This window comes from Pelophylax lessonae, assembly GCF_965119305.1.
Source record: "Pelophylax lessonae genome assembly, chromosome: 12".
NCBI lineage: Eukaryota > Metazoa > Chordata > Amphibia > Anura > Ranidae > Pelophylax > Pelophylax lessonae.
Window position 1 is genome coordinate 112,166,943 of NC_138779.1, and position 18,533 is coordinate 112,185,475.

Here is an 18,533-nt window from a genome sequence, read left to right on the forward strand (position 1 = left end):
TTATCCTATTATGAAATTGACTGTTTATGGCTGTTCTCTACAGTTTCAGTTATTACTGCTGAAAACTGAAAATAAGAGCTCATACAAAAAATAAATTATCATTTCTTTTCTCCTATCCCTTTAAAATGTTGTGTTCATTTAGCTCCATAAGAACCTTTTCATCATACCAGATAACTGCATCAGTATGGATTTCCTTTATATCGGTGGCCGCATTGAAGAGTCCCTTCCGAATTTATTTAAAAGCACTGAAAGCAGAGACTACAACTATATGTGTCAATGTACAATTTACTGCATTATTATATTATCTTTCTATAAAAGTAAGGTAGGTACGCCCACTTGTATGGCATTAACCACATGGAGGGACATGTAGTTTTTTAAAGGATGGTAGATGATGGATCAGCTGAACTGCTGTTGTTATGAAGGACAAGAAATAGTACAAACGAGCAGCCACAGCAACACACACAAAGACAATACAGGGACATGTTCACTGTAAGAAGAACTTATGTTACAAAATGAATACAATGTTTTGCTTTGGTGAAAGATGGTCTTTATTAATACTAAATATCAGCATAGTGACTTTAGATCTCCCTTTAATTACAAAGAAAACATATATTGACAAATTCAATAACTTCTAACATTTGTAAGCAAAGTATGGCTAACAGCTTTGTTAATACAATTGTTTACATTTGCCAATGACTGAATCATAATTGTTCCCAGTAAAAGGACATGTTGAGGTCTTTCATCTTCTCCTGATAAATTTTATCGAAATACTCACTCTGGGCCACTGTGAAATGAGTTTTCCAGTCTCCAGAGATTCCTGTAAGAAGCACAGCAATGATATGAGTATGGTAAACCTTAAATGTCCCCAAACATAGCTAAAACCTATATCAGGCTTAACAAATTTGACCCCTCCTGGAGATCCTGCCTTGTTTTATATTGGTGGGGTCCCTCTCAGTCTATCTCCTGAGGCCCCATTCACACAGCTCGAAGCTCCAAAACACTGGAGAAGAAAACAACTATTACTCTCTATGGGGATGGTTCACATATCCACTCCAAGTCACCTAAAGCCAAACGCCTGAAGCTCAAAAAAGTTTTGGGGCCTTTTTTGTAGCTTGAATTGGGTATCCTGGTGCATTTATAAAGCTTTTTTTTCCCATAGAAATGCATTGAAACACGCATTTCATGTGTGTTGTCGCAATTTTTGGAGTGTTTTGTGCTGGTTGTTAAGAGCCAACACCCACTGGGATCCTATTAACCAGTGACTCAACCCTGCTGTCAGAAGCAGGGATGAGCAATCGGTTGTTAAGGAGCCGGCACCCAACAGCGTGGAATCCCCACTGACAGCAGAATGTATAAAAAAGCTGACATTGAAAAAAAAAGTGTGGGGTCCCCTTTGGGTCTGCTATGGATTTTGAAGGGGACCCCATGCCAAAAAACGTAAAATGCATGGGGTCCCCCCCCCCTAAAATCTATACCAAGCCCTTCGGTCTGATATGGATTTTAAGGGGAACCCCACACAAAAAAGGTGTGGGGTCCTCCCAAAATCCATACCAGTCCCTTATCCAAGCATGCAGCCTGAAAAGCAAGGAAAAGCACTGGTGGCTGTGAGGGTGTGGGAGGTAGATTATCAGAATCTGGAAGCCCTCTTTAAAAGGGGGCCCCAGATGCCGACCCCACCTATGTGAATGAGTATGAAATGCATAGTACCTCTGCTCATTCACAAAAAAAAATGTCAAAATGAAATAAAAAACGCAAACAGAGCTTTAGACAAGTCCTTTTATTGAAAAATAAATAAATAAACATGTCCCCTGCTCTAAATCTGTTGTCAATCACAATGAATGCTGGCCGCTGACTTGTCACTCGCTGACTGACAGCGCCACTTCTCCCCGCCGCTAAGTAAACAAAGGGGTGGGGGTGACGTTGACAAGCAGTGGGACTGGTTGTGTTCAGCAGGTGGCGGGGGCGGGGGGGGTGTTTGTGTTGGTCTGCGGCCAGCATTCATCCTTATTGACAATGGATTTACATCAGGGGACATGTTTATTTATTTATTTTTTCAATAAAGTACATGTGTTTATGTTTTTATTTACTTTCCTTGGGTGAATTACATTTTTTTGGTGAATGAGTAGGGGTACTATGTACCCCATACTCATTCCTTCTGAGAGGTGGGATCTGGGGCCCCTTCCTAAAGGGACTTCCAGATTCTGTTAAGCTACCCCCTGCACCCCCACAACCATCAGGCCATAGTTGTGGGCAAGAGGGCCTTTTCCTCATCAAAAAGGGGAGAAGGTGCTGGTATGTATTTTGGGGGACCGTATGCCATTTATTTGCTGCGGGGGTTCTCCATAAAATCCATTCCAAACCGATGGGCCTGTGTGGATTTTAAAGGGGACCCCCACAATGTTTTTTTTTTTTTTTAATGCCGGCACTTTTGCTTACATAATGCTGTCAGCGGGGATGACTCATCGTTGTTAGGATGCAAGTGGGTGCCAGGTCCTTAACAAACACCCCCCCCCCCCAAAAAAAAACACTCAAAAACTCTACGCTCATGTGTGAATGCAGCCTAAGGGACTACAGGATAATGTTTAAACATCTGTATACATTTTGTTTCTGAACTCACTCCTGGAAATTAATATTTATCTGATGTACTAGGGACACCAAATTAATTTGTGTGCAAGGTACATCTTGCCAATATAATTTACCCCCTATGCATTGTGACAGGCTTTGCCAAAATGCAGGCAGTAAAGGTTCACTATTCCAGTTCACTTCCAAAGTATATTGTCCCATACGAGAAAGCCTTAGTACAGCTGAGGGGAACCTCAGTATTATACCTGAGGAAACCTGAGGGATACCTGAGTATTGCACCCTTATAATAGTGGATGGGTTTGCATGGCCTGCTATGAGGCAAAGGGAATACAGTATATTGGAATGAATGGGTAGTGCCAGCCATGCTAGACAGACTTTTTTTTTTTTGTGAATCTTGTGATGATTTGTTGTATGTAGTATGTGGTCCTTGGGGGGCTTATCACCATTCACCAAGCACCATGGTGTCCTACTGTAACCTTTGGGGAGTTTACTAAAAAAAATGAAAAGATGAAAGTGCCACACTAGTTTTTAAAGTCTATAAAAGGTTTTATTCTGCAGAATATTGTTGCAAAATAAAATCAAACTCAAACTCAAAGAGCTCATTATATGGGAGGCGTCTGAAGAGGCAGGAGCTTCTTCTTTTTTTTTCTTCTATTTTTTGGGTGCGGCGGACGACGTGATTGACGATGGGTTTACATCGGGGGACACTATTTTTTTATTTTTTAATAAAGGACTTGATACAATTTTTGGTGAATAGGTAGGGGTATGATGTACCCAATATCCATTCACACATAGGGGGGGGGGGGTTGGTATCTGGGGGCCTCTTGTTCAAGATTCAGATAAGCCCCCTGCCCGCAGACCTCAACAACCACAGCCCAGGGTAGTTGGGAAGAGGCACTTTGTCCCCATCAACATGGAGACTATGTGCTTTGGGACAAGCCTGACCTGCAGCCTAACCTGCCAGGCTCCATGCTCATGTAAGGGTCTGGTAAAAGGGGGCTTCCAAATCCCAATAAGCCCCCACCCGCAGACTCCGACAACCACAGCCCAGGGTTGTCCAGGAAGAGGCCCTTTTCCCCATAAACATGGGGTAAAGGTGCTTTGGGGTGTCCCCCAAAGCACCCTCCCCATGTTGAGGGAAAGTGGCCTGGTATGGTTCGGGAGGGGCTCGCTTGCCCCCCCCTTATCCTGTCCAGCCAGGCTGCTTGCTCCGATAAGGGCCTGGAATGGATTTGGGGGGGGGGACCCCACGTCATTTTTTTTTCCCCCAATTTTGGCGTTTTTTTCATGTTTTTATCTGTCTTGCTGGGAGCCGACAATACATTACAGCCGTGAGCAAGTTTAAATGACCAGCAGGGCCAGTTCCTGCGCCCAGCAAGAGTAACTGCGAGGGGTTACGGTGTTCAGGCACCACCAACAACCAAGGCCCAATTTTTCTGCACCTGTATGACAAGTACATGCGATTTGAAATTTGTATGTATATTTGTATTTGACATTTTTTCCTTTAGAATTGTCAGTATTGCTGCAGCAGGCTACATACATCATACAAATGCGCCACTTTAAAGGCACATTAAGGGGACCCACCCCAGGCATGATATTTAAAGGAATTTTCCATTTTTATTGTTTCACTTTAGGCATCATTAAAATCACTGCTCCTGTAAAAACGATTGTTTTTTTTTTTTTTAAATTTTGCATTGGTACATGTCCCCCAGGTCAGTACCCAGACCCCCATACACTTTTTTTGGGCAATAGCTTGCATTTAAGCCTGTAAAATTAGGACTTTTGATTTTTCATGTTCGAGCTCCATAGACTTCAATGGAGTTCACATGTTCTAATGAACCTTTCCCCTGTTCGTGGTGTTCTGGTGCAAACCGAACCGGGGGGGGGGGGGGGTGTTTGGCTCATCACTGATTCTGACTAAATCACACTGGTTCAATCATGTCACAGCAGCTTCCCCATCCAGTTTGGTTTTCCTTGGACCAAAAGGTGACAACCCTAAGTCCGCTGACAATGGCTATCATTTCTGTGCAAATTAGTCCCTGCCCACACATCACAGTTTTCTCTATTCACTCTAGCAGAATGCTGAACTGTGAGAAAGTGTGAACTGCACACTTTCTCACAGTTCACACTTTCTCTCTTTTACTGCACATGCCTGGGTAGGGAAAGAAGCCAAGTACTTATTTGTGAGTTTTATGGCAAAAGTTAGTAAAGGTGAACAAACCCTTTAATTAAACCTAGGCTCAACAAGTATAAAAGACATAACAGCCTAACAAATATAATTAGTTCAATATGCTTTTGCAGAATGAATGGTATAAGCATATTGCTTCAAGTTCGTGTGGACTTGTTAGGTCACCAACTAAAGGTGCCAGCTCCCTAGGAATGGAGAATGTTGCCCTTGGCTTTTTCCTGCTCTAACTTAAAGTACTTAATATTTGGTTTGTAACTGGAAAGGTTCAACTAGTGTTCAGACTGTACACATAACAGGCATGAATTAGGACAGAGAGGTGTTCTGGCAGTGACAGAGGAAAAATAGGAACAAGTCAGATGTGAACTGGAGAAACAATATGGTACCCAAACTAAGGACCATCAGGGACCTTTTGTTGAAGCCGTGACAAAATACACTGAACAGGATTTGATCCATGGCTAAAAAAAAAATAGCTGTGAAAATCATTGACCATGAAATGGGGAAGTCTATATTACATTTTTACAGCTCTTACTATGAAAAATCCTTTCTGTATGTGGAGGGTAAACCTTGTTTTCTCCAAAAGCAAAGGGTGCCCCCTTCTCATTTGCAATGACCTTAAAGTGAACAACTTTGTACCAAAATACTATGTGGACCATTTGAGTATTTATACAAAGTAATCAAATTGCCCATTAAACACCTCTTCTGAAGTGTATTTATGTGTTGTATGCTGTGCCTGATGTGCCTGATGGTGAAATTCACCCTCTCAGTTAGACCTAGTGACCACTGCCAATTTAGCTGAAAGTGATGGGAGTGTCAAAATTTTACAGTCACCACCAGAACAGGAATACAACTAAAATCGTTTACTAGGGACAACCATTACGGTGACAACTGTCTAAGGGCTTGTTCACACCAGGTACGTTGATCTGCACTGATCAATGTAGGCTCAACACATGGGCACATAGAAAACAATTGCCGTATACGTGCCCTGAACACATCATACAAGTGCTTTAGGATGCGTTGCCTAAAAAAGCAGCATGTCAGCGTGTGGCAAAGAGCTGCGTACATGAAATTACATGAGTTGTTTTTTTTTTTTTTAAATAAAGTTAAAAAAGAAAACATGAAAGCATTGTGATGCATAACAGCGCATTACAATACCCCTATACAACGCACACCAACGGTTATACAAACTATAACGTGTGCTTGCTGGTGTGAACGGGCCCTAAGAGGTAATGTCTCCTGATTTGAAAAGACTTCATCTCACTTCCTTTTGTGTTTCCAGGGCAGGAATTAAACATACATTTACAGAGGATCTAACTAATTCATATGCTCTACAAAACAAAACAAAAAATAAACAATTTCAGGTTCTTTATATTTTCTTTGAAAATGAATGAATATCACTTGGAATTCTACCGACATACCTTTACGTAAAAAGGTGCCTTTCGAATGATCTATTATGTCAGATTTAAGTTGTGTCCAGTTACACATCTTGTTTTCCTTCATGGTGCTGAAAGATGAATGCTTTACAACGGAGTCAATCTGGGCGTCATCCAACTGCTTTCCTAGGAACTTACAGAGTTTCACCACACTTCCACGAGGGTCCTAAAAATTAGCATAAATAGTATACTAATATAGTCAGTATAATGCAGGATGACAATGCTTACTCGTTGTACTGTATCTACTGTATGTAGGAGCAGCGTTGTCACCCTGGGACAGCAAGTGTGTTTAGACTACAGAACACCTCCTTCTCTGCTCATATCCATGAAATGGGGGAGGTAACCACAGCAAGGCTGATATAACTGATTGAGAAAATCCCTTAGAGGGGCCAAAGGGACAGGAAAACTCTAATTTAGCCTTTCTCAAACTTTGCAACATGGAGAAACCCTTGAAATAACTTTCCAGTTGCAGGAAATCCCTGTTAAACATTACTATATCTACAACTCATGATACATTATTTGTGATGGTCAGTGGGAAGAATGCTTCTTGCACTTGAGGTCATTGGGAAAAATTTGACTCCCTTACAAATAGCTAAAAAGATCAATGGTATCAGTGGAAACTTATCTGAGAGGCAGAAACTGGTCATTGCTCAAGGAACCCCTAGCAAACCCTGGAGGAACCCTTGGGTTTCATGGAACCCTGGTTGAGAAACCCTGCTCTAGATTTTGGGCAGGAGCAACAGGTATTTTGAACCTATTGAACAGATTTAACAAAACCTTGTCAAGTGTATATTTAAAGTGTAACTCCACTTTTGTTGAGAAAGAAATATTCCCCTCTGGGTAATCTCTGTACATTACAAGGATTTTACCAAACTTTGTTGCAGATTCCTCCCTTCTGGTATTCTGAAGAAATCATTGTTTGTTCCTCTGTGTCTCTGTGCTGAGTAGATGAAATGGGAGTGGTTTCATAATTATCTGTCAGCTGTGCAGCTGCAGAGCTATAATGAGGAAAGCTGCTGGGCCGGCATCCTATTAAATGTGCTCCTATTGGGAGTATCTTACTAAAAATTACATTTTTGTTGCAGGGGATGCCAGAAATCTGACTTGTATCTTATGCCCCATACACACGTGCAGATTATCTGCAGACTTTTGTCTGCAGATTTACCTTTTCTATGTAGTGCAAGGGCCTGCCGGATTGCATACAAATTGAAAGTGTTTAGGTTTGACCTCATATTATATGGTTTTGGTAAGTCTGCAGACAAAAGTCTGCAGATAATCTGCACGTGTGTATGGGGCATTAGTGCAGACCTCTGGGAAAATTGGTGAGCCAATCACACAAGCAGGAAATGTTTCTGGGGTGTGGTCAGTGCACATTCTGTGTACAGAACACCTCCAGGTAGCCATATTGCATTTCCAGAAAATTATAACAGCTGCAGATTGAAATGGAAAGGTCATTTTTAATAACATTCAATTACAATATGATTTGTGTCGCAATTGTATACTCCATATTATTTTTTCTTTATGTGCTATTTTTTTCCCCACATAAGTGGAATTATTATTATTATTATTATTCAGGATTTCTATAGCACCAGCAGTTTACGCAGCGCTTTACAATGTTAGAGGGAAACAATACAGTTAAAATACAATAAAATACAAGAGGATTAAGAGGGCCCTGCTCAGAAAAGCTTACAATCTAATAGGGTGGGGCAGGTGGTACAAGAGGTTGTAACAGTAGGGAATGAGCTGATGGAAGATTAGTTGGTGGTGTGACAGGCTTCCCTGAAGAGATGAGTTTTCAGGGATCGCCTGAAAGCAGCTAGAATAGGAGAAAGCCATACAGGTTGAGGTAGAGCATTCCAGAGGATGGGAGAGGCCCTGGAGAAATCCTGGAGAGGAGCATGAGAGGAGGAGACAAGGGAGCTAGAGAGTAGGAGGTCTTGAGAGGAGCGGAGAGGACGGTTTTAGTGATATTTGGAGACAAGATTGGTGATGTAGCTCGGGGCAGAGTTGTGAATGGCTTTGTATGTTATGGTTAGTATTTTGAATTTAATTCGCTGGGCAATCGGGAGCCAGTGTAGGGATTGGCAGAGAGGGGGGGCAGACACTGAGCGGTTGGTAAGGTGGATAAGCCTGGCAGCAGCATTCATGATGGACTGAAGAGGGGATAGCCTATGAAGTGGTAGGCCTAAGAGAAGGGAGTTGCAGTAGTCGAGGCGAGAAATAACAAGGGAGTGAATGAGTAGCTTGGTGGTTTCAGTTGTTAAAAAGGGGTGAATTTTTGAGACGTTGCGGAGGTGAAGTCTACAAGTTTTTGACAATGATTGGATTTGGGGCTGAAAGGAAAGGTCAGAGTCTAGGATTACACCTAGTACCCAGGCATGAGGGGAGGGATTGATGGTTGCATAAATAGTTTTGATGGAAAAGTCATGGAGGGGGGCACGGGCGGGGGGGGGGAAATTACCAGCTCAGTTTTAGAGATTTAGTTTGAGGAAGTGGTGCGACATCCATGTTGATATGTCAGTAAGTTAGCAATGCGTGAGGAGACTGAAGGAGTGAGGTGAGGAGTAGACAGATAGATTTGAGTGTCATCGGCGTAGAGATGGTATTGGAAACCATGGACGGTTATCAAGTGACCGAGGGAGGCGGTGCAGATAGAGAAGAGGAGGGGTCGAAGAACAGAACCTTGGGAAACCCCCACAGAAAGGGGCAATGGGGAGGAGGAGGTAGAGTTGTGGGTGACACTGAAGGAGTGCTGCGATAGGTAGGAGGAAAACCAAGATAGAGCAGAATCTTGGAGGGAATTACCCGTTAAGGGATAAAAAAGGAGCACATAAGAGAAGTTTGGTATTAGGGGTTATTAATGCTTAGAATTTTAACATAGTAGGTGTCTTTACATAGTTACATAGTTAGTGAGGTTGAAAAAAGACATCAGTCCATCCAATTCAACCTATGATGTGTGTGTGTGTTTGCTGTTAACCGTACATTGTATACCCCTGTACGTTTTGGTCTTTAAGGTGCCCATCTAATAGTTTTTTGAAACTATCGATGCTCCCTGCTGATACGACTGCTTGTGGAAGAGAATTCCACATCCTTACTGCTCTGACAGTGAAGAACCCTCTACGTACTTAGGTTAAACCGCCTTTCCTCTAGTTTTAGTGAGTGGCCATGTGTCTTATTGTATTTCCTTTCTCTGAATAGTTTGTTCCTTATGCTAGGGTCGCCAGTACAGTATTTGTACATTGATATCATATCCCCCCTTAATCGTCTCTTCCCCAGAGAGAATAGGTTCAGTGCTTGTAGTCTTTCCTCATAGCTGATGTACTCCATTCCCCTAATTATTTTTGTTGCCCTTCTCTGGACTATTTCCAGTTCCAGCACATCCTTCCTGAGGACTGTTACTAATACTGGACTGTATTTACCACCCAATTTGAGTAAATGTCAGTGACAATGCCATATAGCTGAGCTCCTGCCCCCACTAGGGATGCCACTAGGGATGCCGATCCCCGGGACCAGCAGTTGTGATTGCCGCCGGGCACCCGCGATTGCTCCCTGCTGAGAGAGAAGGAAGGTCAGCTGTTGTAAACACAGCTGACCGTTCTTCTCTCTGAATTGATCACAGAGCACCTGTGATCCTTCTATATAGGATCACAGGTTTCTATGATAATTTCACAAGTCCCTCCCCCCACAGTTAGAAAACACTCTCCCCTAGGGTCACAATTAACCCTTTGATCATCCCTAGGTTAACCCCTTCCCTGCCAGTGTCATTATTACAGTAACAGTGCATATTTTTAGCACTGATTACTGTAGTATGTCACTGGTCCCCCCAAAAGTGTAAAAGTGTAAAAAATGTCAGTTAGGGGTCCGATCTGTCTGCCACAATGTCGCAATCCTGCTAAAAATCGCAGATCGCCGCCATTACTAGTAAGAAAAAAAATGACATAAATCTTTCCCCTAGTTTGTAGACGTGATAACTTTTGTACAAACCAATCAAAGACGCTTATTGCGATTTTTTTTTTAACAAAAATATTTAGCAGAATACAAATTGGCCTAAAAGGATGAAAATGTTTGATTTTTGAGTTTTTTTTTTGGGGGGGGGGGGATGTTATATAGCAAAATGTGATTTTTTTTTTTTTTTCCTGAATTGTCGCTTTTTTTTGTTTATAGCGCAAAAAATAAAAATAGCAGAGGTGTTTAAATACCACCAAAAAAAGCTCTATTTGTAGGAAAAAAAAGGACATCAATTTTATTTTGGTACAGTGTTGCACGACTGCACAATTTTGCGTTAAAGTAATGCAGTGCTGAAAAAAATGGCCTGGTCATTAACCACTTAAGCCCCGGAGGATTTGGCTGCTAAAAGACCAAGGGGTATTTTGCGATTCGGCACTGCGTGACTTTAACGGACAATTGCGCGGTCGTGCGATGCTGTACCTAAACGAATTTGACGTCCTTTTTTTCCCACAAGCAGAGCTTTGTTTTGGTGGTATTTGATCACCTGTGCGATTTTTTGATCACGCGCTATAAACAAAAAAAGAGTGTCAATTTTGCAAAAATAATAATATTTTTCACATTTTTTATATGAAATTCCCCCCAAAAAAATAGTAAAAATCAAAATTTTTTAACATTTTCGGCCAATTTGTTTTATGCTACATATGTTTGGTAAAAAAAATCGCAAAAAGCATATTTTGATAGGTTTGCGCAAAAGTTATCGTGTTTACTAACAAAGGGAAAGATTTTTGTCATTTTTGTTGGTTTTTTTTAACGCGTAATGGCGGCGATCTGCGATTTTTTTTGCGGTACTGCGACATTGCGGCGGACAGATCGGACCCTTGACTGACATTTTTGACACTTTTGGGGTTACCAGTGACATTTCTACAGTAATCAGTGCTATATATATGCACTGTTACTGTAAAAATACACTGGCAGTGAAGGGGTTAACTTTATTTGAGAGGGAGGGGCTGTGTGTGTCCCTAGGGGCGTGATTCTAACTGTGATTGGCTGTGGCTTGAGGTGTAGTTACACTGATCAACGGTACACTGTATGATCAGTGTCTCTACACAGGGAGAACTGACAGGCAGCTTGTTTACACAAGCTGCCTGCCTTTCTCCCTCTCCCCCGCCGATCTCAGAGTGACCGGCGGACATCGGGTCCACCGGTCACACGCGCGGGGGGGGACCCGTGACCGCGCGGCGGCGCGCGCTCGCTCCCCAGACCCTTCCAGGCTAGTGACGTGCCCATACGTCACTCTGCCTGTGAGGGGCTGACCGCCGCAGTATATGTTCGTGCGGCGCTCGGCAAGCGGTTAAGGGGGAAAATCCTTTCGGTCCAGAACTAGTTAAAGGTAGAAAAAGTTCTGAAATGATTTATTTTTGTCTCATTTTATTACAACACAGAAACCTGACGTTTTAACAGGGGTGTTTAGAACTTTTTTATCCACTGTGCATATTCATTAGCTTATGTGTTACAGTTAAGGATGGATAAGTGTATGTTAAAATCAATTTCCTTGCCATTCCATACCTCTATAAGCTCCTCATATGTAATATAGAAGAATCTGCTGTCGTCCTTCATTTGCATCCAGCCTTTGACATGGTCAAACCAAGACCCATACAGAGCTGGAAAAATCAATAGAACGTATTACTCAATAAAGACATGATAACTTATATAAATAATATGCATCTTTGCTAAATCAAGTAATGATGATTTGATATAGAGTAGACTTAAGTGGGTGTAACAAATCTTTTTTTTCCCCGATTCCTTTTTATGTAGTCAAATTAAGGTGACCGTAGATGGGTCAAAATTCAGCCGTTTCAGCAGGGACTGGACACGTTTCAAACCACGTGAGGTCACTGCAGTTGAACAAAAGCTGATCTATTGATCGACTTCTGTTAACCTTCCTAGCGGTATTCCCGAGTGTGGCTCGGGGTTAAATTTCAGTGCCAAAAGCGGTAACCCCGAGCCACACTCGGGGTATCGCTAGGAAGATCGCTGGATCCTGGTAGAGGGGTTACTTACCTTGTCACCGGGATCCAGCGATGTATCTCGGCGGTGTGTGGCGGCGGATCTTCCTCCCGATGCTCTGTGTGCCCCGGTTTCCGTCTCCTACGACGTGACGTTCGCAGGGGGGTGGAACCGGCGGCAAATTCAAATGTAAAACACACCAAACACACTGATACAATTCAAAATAAAATAAATTCACATTAGTTTTCCCCCCAGTGCCCTTTCCTGCTGTTTTACTGTACTTCTTATGTATGTATGTATGTATATATATATATACATACATATATATATATATATATATATATATATATATATATATATATATATATATATATATGTGTAAATATACAGTATATATATAATATGTATATGTATATATATATATATATATATATATATATATATATACAGTATATATATATACACAATTCAAGAAAACGTTTCCCCTATTGGTGGGACTTTTTAGGCACTCACATGTACACACAATTTTATAAAAAGTATAAATTTTATTGAAAAATTAAAATTTCATAGATATGCATAAAAAGCAAGTAAAGTAAGATACATCACATGTGCATTTGGGAAGTGACCACACAAGTACAGAGTGAAGGCTCAAAACCCGACTAGTTTCGGAGCTAAACAATTACTCCTTCTTCAGGGGGGAGACGAGACCCTGGGTGGTGGTCTGTAGATAATTAATTAGGTAGACATCAGTCAAATATAACAATAATGCAGTCATATATACATTACAATAATTTGTAGAACAAGAAATTTCCTCAAGATAAAGAAGAATTGTGACTTACATTCTATGCAGTGATGAATGGCACTATAAACCTGCCGGGATGTATTAAAATCAGATGCTGTCTATGCTCCACCGAACCTACACTCTGGCTGAATCAAAACATATAAATGGGGTACTCAGACCTCATACACATGTGTTGTGGAGGAAACGAGTATGCCAATTTCTTGTGGGTGGCTCTCAGGAAGCACCAGGTAAGGATAGCTGGATCCCAAATTAGTGGCTGATCAGCTGGAAGGAGGAAACGTGAAATTGTAAGGAACAAGTAACTTCAAAAATCCAGTGATTGGAGGTGGCTATTTCTTTAGAAAAAGAGAATGGAAGATGCATAAGGAAATAAAGAAAAGAATTAAACATTCTTACTAGAATGTACATGTTGTATTTGGAGGCATGAGGTTTCATATTCCTCCAAAGCTTCAAAACAAAAGGAGGAGAAGGAGGGGTAAATTTACTTGGTCTTACAGAGCAGGTTATTCTCTATACCACGTTCTAAAAGTTAATTGATTTGTGTCTCTTCCATTCTAGTATAGCCATTAGTATAAGATAGTCACCTCCAAAGCACAAAGATAGAAGGTAAAAAAGGGGGGTTTTCTTGTTGATGAGTATAAAAATAGAGTATACCAGTTACCTTGTTCAGATGATAAACGGCCTGGATCATGCCAGACAAACAACCCTCGGTGTTCACAGCAAGCGAGCAATTGGCTCACTGCTATGATTCGGGGGTTTAAATGTGAAGTCAAATTGACTTCACAGCTGTATTTACTTAGCTGGATTGGTTTGAGTTCTCCTTCCGTTGATTGCCTGGTGGGGTCCCTGGTGTGGGGGGGCCGGGCGCTCTCCCCGTCCACTGCTCGGCTGTCGGGCATGGCGGAAGTGCGGTCGGCTCCTGCGCACCACCGGCACGTCACATGACCTGCTCGCGTGGAACGCAGGCGGGTCATAGTGTGTGTCATCGTCTGGACGTCTCGCGATACGCGAGATTGGTGCAGAGCCGAGGACTCATGTTGCGGCTCGCCACTAGGTGGCGGCCGCTTACCGTGCCGGGCTGTTTACCTGGAGCGAGCTGGATGGCCATACATTTACCCATTGTTTCATCTGGCTGTGGACAAAGAGAAATTTAAATGAGGTGTATATAAAATTATGAGGTTCTTTCTCTGTTTTTTTGACAAAATATCATTCAACAAATAAAGAGGAATGGAGCAAAAAGAAAAAATGTATATGTAATGGGGATAAAATCCAAAAAGGATTTTCTAAGTAGACGCAAGACGAAATTAGAATTTTTTAAACGTGCCAACAGACACATTAGAAGCATTGAGACATGTGACCCAGACTTGCCCCTTGGGCGACATGCAGGACTTGTTCACCAAAGGAAATGTCCAAAAATTTGATTTCTCATCCTAGATAGAATCCACCTAGTGGCGAGCCGCAACATGAGTCCTCGGCTCTGCACCAATCTCGCGTATCACGAGACGTCCAGACGATGACTCACACTATGCCCTGCCTGCGTTCCACGCGAGCGGGTCATGTGACGTGCCGGTGGTGCGCAGGAGCCGACCGCACTTCCGCCATGCCCGACAGCCGAGCAGTGGACGGGGAGAGCGCCCGGCCCCCCCACACCAGGGACCCCACCAGGCAATCAACGGAAGGAGAACTCAAACCAATCCAGCTAAGTAAATACAGCTGTGAAGTCAATTTGACTTCACATTTAAACCCCCGAATCATAGCAGTGAGCCAATTGCTCGCTTGCTGTGAACACCGAGGGTTGTTTGTCTGGCATGATCCAGGCCGTTTATCATCTGAACAAGGTAACTGGTATACTCTATTTTTATACTCATCAACAAGAAAACCCCCCTTTTTTACCTTCTATCTTTGTGCTTTGGAGGTGACTATCTTATACTAATGGCTATACTAGAATGGAAGAGACACAAATCAATTAACTTTTAGAACGTGGTATAGAGAATAACCTGCTCTGTAAGACCAAGTAAATTTACCCCTCCTTCTCCTCCTTTTGTTTTGAAGCTTTGGAGGAATATGAAACCTCATGCCTCCAAATACAACATGTACATTCTAGTAAGAATGTTTAATTATTTTCTTTATTTCCTTATGCATCTTCCATTCTCTTTTTCTAAAGAAATAGCCACCTCCAATCACTGGATTTTTGAAGTTACTTGTTCCTTACAATTTCACGTTTCCTCCTTCCAGCTGATCAGCCACTAATTTGGGATCCAGCTATCCTTACCTGGTGCTTCCTGAGAGCCACCCACAAGAAATTGGCATACTCGTTTCCTCCACAACACATGTGTATGAGGTCTGAGTACCCCATTTATATGTTTTGATTCAGCCAGAGTGTAGGTTCGGTGGAGCATAGACAGCATCTGATTTTAATACATCCCGGCAGATTTATAGTGCCATTCATCACTGCATAGAATGTAAGTCACAATTCTTCTTTATCTTGAGGAAATTTCTTGTTCTACAAATTATTGTAATGTATATATGACTGCATTATTGTTATATTTGACTGATGTCTACCTAATTAATTATCTACAGACCACCACCCAGGGTCTCGTCTCCCCCCTGAAGAAGGAGTAATTGTTTAGCTCCGAAACTAGTCGGGTTTTGAGCCTTCACTCTGTACTTGTGTGGTCACTTCCCAAATGCACATGTGATGTATCTTACTTTACTTGCTTTTTATGCATATCTATGGAATTGTAATTTTTCAATAAAATTTATACTTTTTATAAAATTGTGTGTACATTTGAGTGCCTAAAAAGTCCCACCAATAGGGGAAACGTTTTCTTGAATTGTTATAGGGATGTGGCACCACCAATAGCACCCAACACAGGTACCTCTCTTTGATACATATATATATACAGTATACGTATACGTATATGTATATATATATATATATATATATATATATATATGTATACATACATACATACATACATACATACATACTTTAGCTTATTTATAGTTTTTTATTATATTATAATTTATGATTTTGTGTTTCAAACTTTATCATACCTGAGATATTATAAAGAAGAACGCACAGTAAAAAAAAATCATATGTAAATAGTAAGTTTGGGCTGCTCATCATTAAGAATTACATGCAAAATAATGGTACCGATTTCAGCACCTAAAATCAGAAAGAATCATACCGCCAGGGAGGTTCAACCACCCTGTGGGAGAAAAGCCACTCGATTAGCAGCAGAAGCCAATGGTGGCAGCGCTAATCTGTATATTCTGACAGCAGGGGAGTCTCCCCACTGTAAGCACAACAGTGAGGATTCCCCCATCCAACTCAAATGTGTGGATGGGGGAATCGGTTCTGTTTTTTTTTTGTTCAGCCTGCTGTCTGAACGAAAAATTTTAACCACGTATTGCCAGCTTAATACCCTACTTTCAGTGATAACAGAGGATGGTGATCGCCACGAAAAAGAAGATAGCTGCCGAAAATGTCAGAAATTAGAAAGAGGAACCCTCTGCATAAAATATCCCAAGTGAGCACCCCTTATTTGAACTTGTGGAGGGAACTCTAAGGCCTTGTATAGACTTACTTTGCTATTTAAAGTGTGCTCTGCATTCAGATTGTGCTTCACAAAGCAATAGAACGGCAGTGAGGAGGCATTATATCACCTTCTCACCACCTGTTTAACCCCTAAATTGATGGACAACCGCATAATGTGTGGTTGCAGGGTGGTTGCAGCGCTGCCCATCTTGTTGTTGCTGTCACACTTTTAATGCTTAGAGACTCAGCCTGTCTCCAGTTTACCAAGTAAAGTCATTCTAAAAGATTCTATTTGCTGCAGATCTTTATTACAGGTAATAACAGTTTCACATTATTCCAGTTTAAAATACTTTACCATCTTTTCTAGCTCGAATGTGTCTCCCCTCCACGCCATGGAAGATCATCAATGTACCCCCCCTACCAAACAATACCTTGTGTGAAGGGGTTAACCATGACATAGACGTGGAGAACCTTCCACCAAGCCTTAAAGTAATTGTAAAGGAATTTTTTTTTAAATAACAAACATGTCATACTTACCTGCTCTGTGTAATGGTCTTGCACAGAGCAGTCCCAAGCTTTCGCTTCTAGGGTCCTCTAGGGTGCACTGCTGGCTCCCAGGGCCCCTCCCCCTTGCCAAATGCCCCCTTAACAAGCCACTTGCTATGGGGGCACTCGTGCGTGCTCACTCCCGAAACGGCTCTCTGTTTCCATAAGACACAGAGAGTGTGTGGCTCAGCCCCACCCCCACCTCACTGGCTGCGATTACCAGCAGTGGGAGCCAATGGTTCCTGCTGCTGCATCTCAGCCAATCAGGAGGGAAAGACCCTGGAGAGTCTCGGCCCTCGTGCAAATCGCTGGATAAGGTTCAGGTAAGTATTAGAAGGGGGGTGAGGGGGCAGCTGGATACTGAAGGTTTTTACCTTCCTGTATAGTATTATAAAGGTAAAAAACCTTCAGCCTTTACAACCACTTTAAGACAGGGCCTATTTTTGACACTTGGTGTTTACAAGCTAAAATCTGTTTTTTTTTGCTAGAAAACTACTTAGAACCCCCAAACATTTTATATATATATATATATATATATATATATATATATATATATATATATATATATATATATAAATATATATATATATATATAAATATATATATATATATATATATATATATTTTAGCAGAGACCCTAGAGAATAAAATGGAGATCTTTGCAATATTTTTTATCACACCGTATTTGCGCAGCAGTCTTCCAAACGCAATTTTTTTTGGGAAAAAATTCACTTTTTTGAATTAAAAAATAAGAAAACAGTAAAGTCAGCCCAATTTTTTTTCCATAATGTGAAAGATAATGTTACGCCAAGTAAATAGATACCCAACATGTCATGCTTCAAAATTGCGCACGCTCGCGGAATGGCGTCAAACATTGGTACTTAAAAATCCCCATAGGCGACACTTTAAAAATTTCAACAGATTACCAGTTAGAGTTCCAGAGGAGGTCTAGAGCTCAAATTTTTTGCTCTTTCTCTAACGATCGCAGCGATACTTCACATGTGTGGTTTGAACACCGTTTACATAAGTGGGCGGGACTTGCGTATGCGTTCGCTTCTGCGTGCATGCTAACGGGGACAGGGCACTTTAGTTTTTTTTTTTTCCTATTTATTTTATTTATTTATTTATTTTTTTTGCACAGTTTTTGAAAAAAAAATGTTTTGATCATTTCTATTCCTATTACAAGGAATGTGAACATCCCTTGTAATAGAAATAGGCATGACAGGACCTCTTTATTGTGATATCTGGGGTCAAAAAGACCTCAGACCTCACAACTACAGTAAAAAAGAAAAAAAAATTGTTGGAAAAGAATCGGCCCTTTAAACCAGTTGCAAGGCAACGACGTTTGACGTCGCTCCTGTCCTCCAAGACCATAGAGTCGAGTGGGGGCCATCTTGCCCTCACTCGACTTCCTGTCTTTGAGGATCCGGGACCGGATCGTTTTCCCCGCTGCGGGGGAAACGGCCGGGACGTGGCGGGAGGGGGGGG

The 18,533-nt window shown here is 41.7% G+C and overlaps 1 protein-coding gene across 1 annotated transcript in view; it reads right to left on the minus strand.

The window, feature by feature from the left end:
* Positions 1–346: 346 nt before the first annotated feature.
* LOC309567728 (sulfotransferase 2B1-like) overlaps positions 347–18,533 on the minus strand; it is a 97,730-nt gene continuing 79,543 nt past the window's right edge. Inside the window, exons 5-7 of the mRNA XM_082273176.1 lie at positions 11,716–11,810; positions 6,187–6,367; positions 347–817 (exon numbers count right to left, since the gene is read on the minus strand). Coding sequence (XP_082129302.1) covers positions 702–817; positions 6,187–6,367; positions 11,716–11,810 — 392 coding nt within the window. The 3' untranslated portion in view covers positions 347–701. The remainder of the gene's footprint in view (positions 818–6,186; positions 6,368–11,715; positions 11,811–18,533) is intronic.